The 5,000-nt window shown below is 37.3% G+C and overlaps 1 protein-coding gene across 1 annotated transcript in view; it reads left to right on the top strand.

Annotated features, from left to right (window-relative positions):
* The first annotated feature begins 2,844 nt into the window (after positions 1-2,844).
* LOC122808023 (circumsporozoite protein-like) overlaps positions 2,845-5,000 on the top strand; it is a 15,023-nt gene continuing 12,867 nt past the window's right edge. The window contains exon 1 of the mRNA XM_044079013.1: positions 2,845-3,017. Within this exon, the coding sequence (XP_043934948.1) occupies positions 2,918-3,017 (100 nt within the window). The 5' untranslated portion in view covers positions 2,845-2,917. The remainder of the gene's footprint in view (positions 3,018-5,000) is intronic.

The raw sequence follows: 5,000 nt of genomic DNA, 5'->3' as shown, positions 1-5,000 counted from the left end.
CTCCGACCTGTTTGCTAATGTAGTCCATCACCAGTATGAACAGCAGTGGGCTCAGAGCTGAACCCTGGTGTACACCCATTCTCAATAGGAACCCCTCTGTAAGGCCGAACATTGCTCGTACTTGAGTAATTGGGTCCTTGCACATAGCCTGCACTAATTCTACCTATGTGTCTGGGACTTCAAACCACCACAGTACTGCCCAGATTAGCTTTCTTGGGAGCTTGTCATATGCTTTCTCCAAATCTAGGAATGCCTAGTTGGACTCTCTCCTCATCTCTCAAGTATCTGTCTCACTGCAAACATCGGTTCAATTGTGCTGCATCCTGATCTGAATCTAAAATGCTCATCTCCCATCTTACATTCTACTACTCTGCATATTCATTGATCAATCACCCTCTCCAGAACTTTCATGCAGTGTGATAGGAGTTTGATACCTCTGTACTGCTCACAGTTGTTTGATCTTGTACACTGGCATGAGTATACTTATTCTCCAGTCATCTGGGATACGCCTTTCTCTCCACACTGCTATGAGTACCCTCAGGAGGCATTCCTCCCCTATCTCATCCAGCATCTTTATCATATCTGCTGTGAGCTCATCTGACCCTGCTGCTTTCCCTGACTTTATTTTCCTTAGTGCTGTTCTTACTTCTTCTAGAGTGGGCTCCTCTTCTTCTCTCATCGTAGGCTGTTTCTGGGGCAGTACAGCTTCTGTGGGGTTTTCTTCATTCAGAAGCTGCTGGAAATACTCCTTCCTGATGTCTTGTGTGGACTGGTAAAGTTGTTGCTGTCATCCCTTATGGAGGGTGTCTGACTGTCTTCTTTTTCTTTTTGCCTTGCAAACTGATATATTTCTTTGTGCCACTTACTGAGTCACTTTCCAGAAGTTGGCAGAGTGCTTCTGATTTCCTTTTCTTTGCTATTGCAAATTCTTTCTTAGCCAAAGAGTAATCCTTCCTAGCTTGCTTGGTCTTTTCTATCTCTCACTTCTTCCTGCACTCCTTCTTTCTTTGGATGACTTCCTGGACTTCTGCATTCCACCTCCAGCTTTCCTTATGTACCTTATGTCCATACCTGGCTACTTTTGCCAGACCCAAGTCCTGTTTGTGTGTTTAAGTCACACATGATCAACCCCAATTTATCCAGTCCTGCAATTACAATACACTCTTTTCCTCATTATCACAACCCTGCTGGGCATAGCTAGGCATAGGCTGAGATTATGAATACTGCCCTATCATTAAACTTATGAATACTGCCCTATCATTAAACTTATGAATACTGCCTTATCATTAAACTTATGAATACTGCCCTATCATTAAACTTATCAATACTGCCCTATCATTAAACTTATCAATACTGCCCTATCATTAAACTTATCAATACTGCCCTATCATTAAACTTATGAATACTGCCCTATCATTAAACTTATGAATACTGCCCTATCATTAAACCTATGAATACTGCCCTATCATTAAACTTATGAATACTGCCCTATCATTAAACTTATGAATACTGCCCTATCATTAAACTTATGAATACTGCCCTATCATTAACCTGGCGGCTGAGTGTCATGAATCTGTCATTAATTCTGATGATATGCACAATTTCTACACCATTTCTAGCCTGTCCCCTTCCTGAGTAGTAGACCCCAATGCTGCACTACCCTTTACCTTGTCTCTTGGATACATGGGATGTCCAGCCTCCTCTGTATCATCATGTCATCCACTTCCAAGCTGCATCCTGACAGTGAACCGACATCATCATGTCATCCACTTGCATCCTGATAGAATCGACATTAAGCATAGAAATTCTCAGTTCATGTTTGGCAGGTCGGTTGCTGTTTGCATTCAGCTTTCACTCAAGAGAGCTATCCGGGGCAACTAGACACCAGATACTAGCTGGCCAGTAGCTTTATTGGCCTGGGGCTGCTGAGCTTTACGGCAGGTGGCCAGTAGGACCCATCCCACCATTAGCATGATCATAGGTCAGAGTAGGCAGGTCCTCATAACTATCAGTGCCCATTTTGGCAACATTAGTCAATATGACCCAATACCTAGAAACAATCACCTAGAGTCATATTTTACACTGTCAAGTGGCTAGCCTTGCCACAGTGTGCAGTCTGTGATCTGTTTTCTTCTATCTTGAGGATAGTGCACACCACAGTAGATGCTGTACAACTCTTACCCCTATAGATGGCCATGTAGAGTCTGTGCTACTAGCCATAGTTCCATTCATTGGAGAGTTTTAAATGGAAACACTCACCATGTTTTTTGGCAGTCGGAGGATCCCCACAGAGACACAGGAAGAACATGCAATGTACAAACGGGCATTGGTCAGAGGTCGGGGTCAAACCTTGTACATGGGAGGCAAAGACCTTAACCATTATGCCATCTGGTTTCTACCTATGACAATGCTTTCCAAAAAGGGCATGCATTGTTAGTAAGAGCTGTGCATTCTAGTAATTATGAAACTTTAAATCATCTGGACTTCTTTTAGTTTGTTGATATTCATTACTCTTGGAGAGAATAAAATGTATAGTGACTTTTAAGTTATATTATTCATCAAATACCATAGTCATTATTTAGATGTCTTTACAACTGTAGAACAGGTTCTGAGATATTATTAAAAAAATACCACAATGCTGTGGCATTTGCACTGCATTTCACCTGCTAATATCATATTAGCAGGACTTTTATTCTTGTGATAGAAACTGCTATCGTTTTTCTATGTAAATGTGATGACAACTCACATGAGATTTACTCTAATCCACATCTCCTGATATCATGTGAGTCACAGGATGTGGGTGAGGCATATGTGATGTTTGCTATAAAAGGCACTAGTCCATAACAGTCTGTTATCTTGTGTTTATCTGCAATTGTTGTAAGAATTACCTGTCAGTGAAGCACATCTCTGACAAACCATGAAAGCTCAGACTATTTTGTTTGTTGCTGTAGTTGTAGCAGCAACTCTTCTGACAGCAGACTGTCGCCAAGGGGGACAACATGATAGAAGGCCACCAGGTAAGTATGGATCTACTTGTTTATTAAACACAGATTGCAAATGAAGGAACAGAAATGACATAGTAAAAGGGGTAATAGAATTTCAATGCAAATAAGATTTACAAAGTTATCTACCAGTGCATCTGGCCTTCCTGTTCTTCATCAGAACTATCAAAATCAGATTTTAATCAGAGTTTATGTTCTCATAAATCTATGCATAATTTCAAAGTAAATTATGTTTTGGGAATTTAAGCTATCAAATGCATTTTCTTAGTTTATATTTATTAAAGAATTTGCTGAGGGAATGATTGAACTGCAGCATATTAAATGTCAGGAAAACAAATAGTGTACTTTACTTTGCTGGTTCCACAAAAAGCATAAAGGATGAAGGAAATAAAGATCATGAGATCATCACATTCATATTTTCTGGAACTCATAATTCTGGTATGGTCCAGTTTTAAAAAGTTGGCATAATTTTACAAAGGTAAATAAAAATCTTATTATTTTAAAGAAATTGGGGACAATGGATAAGCAGATCATATAAAGAACTATGAATAACTTAAAACCCACACTTAGCTGGCTAGAAAAAACACTCCCTGGTTATTAAACAAGCATATCTCAATATCATCAACATTTCACTTAGTAGTCGGATAGATGTCTGCAGCTTAACTTCTTAATACCTCAATATTAACTTTTGCTCTGAGGAAAAACTTTTTGAGAGTTTTCCTCAACTTGCTAAGGATATCTCCCTTTTTCTCTTCCTCTCTCTGTCTTTTTCTATGAAACCAAAATACTTTGTCATTTGTCTTGAGCAAGGCCTAACATTTAAATGCTATATTGATTAAGTTAAAGCAAAAATCAGTATGCTAAACATCTGAGAACCAGAATTATATCACACTTAAGCCCCTAAAGGCAGAAAAACAGCCAGCAGAGGCATATGTCATAGGTAGCTACACAGCCTGTGGACCTGTAGATCACTGAGGAGATTAGGACAATTTCCCAGTTTCTATACATCATTGTCTTTTTAAGTGACTGAATGTTGTTGTCTTATAGTTGTAGCTCCAAATGTAAGCTGGCTGATATTCAAACAAATCTCTAACCAAAGCTATCAGTCTGTCTCTCTGCCCATTCAGAAATAAAACCATTACAGCTGTGTTATCCAAAGTCCACTGGTTTTGAGTACAACAGAAAGCTGACATGATGTGAGCTTTTTACACTTGCTGCTTCTTAAAATAGACATCTTTCTTTCCTCAGTTATTAGACTGCAGCTTAGGCCCTCCCTTAGAAGATCCCAGAACAAACTATATTATAGACTGTAGTTATTTGGTCTTCTTATCTACACTTTGGAAACTACTCCCAGGTGAATTGAAAAAATCCCTGTCATTTCATCTACTTTTGGGCACAGTCAAAATATGTAGGAAAGGGGAAAGTACAACATAAGCAATTTTTCAAGCGTAGAATCCCCTAAAACCTATTTCTTTATTCTTAAGCTCTTTGTCCTTCATATAGCAGTATCCATCCCCACTGAATTATCTACGTCCACATTCAAATGTCAACATCTCTGGCATTTCTATAACTTTATCAGTACAACATTTAAAAGACAAAATTTGCTTAGTATGCTGTTTCTATAACTAGTATATTTATATATATATATATATATATATATATATATATATATATATATATCTTTCTATATATATATATATATATATATATATATATATATATATATCTATATATATATATATATATATATATATATATATATATATATATATATATATATATATATATATTGCATCTCTAAAATGTATTGAATCCACTTAGTGTGTATATTTTATACTCTGTAGTTTAAACTAGTTTTATTGCAAACTAACTGAATTTTTATTATATGTGCTCCGCCTAGGCAATGTTTAAAATAATTTTTTTTCTTATCAGTACATTATCCCCAGATAAAAAGATGAGTTCAAAATATGTATTCAAGAAATTTAGTTGAAAAGTTAT

Source organism: Protopterus annectens, chromosome 8.part0 (genome assembly GCF_019279795.1).
Source record: "Protopterus annectens isolate FY-2018-M chromosome 8.part0, PAN1.0, whole genome shotgun sequence".
Lineage (NCBI taxonomy): Eukaryota > Metazoa > Chordata > Ceratodontiformes > Protopteridae > Protopterus > Protopterus annectens.
This window is presented reverse-complemented; position numbering and strand designations above follow the sequence as displayed.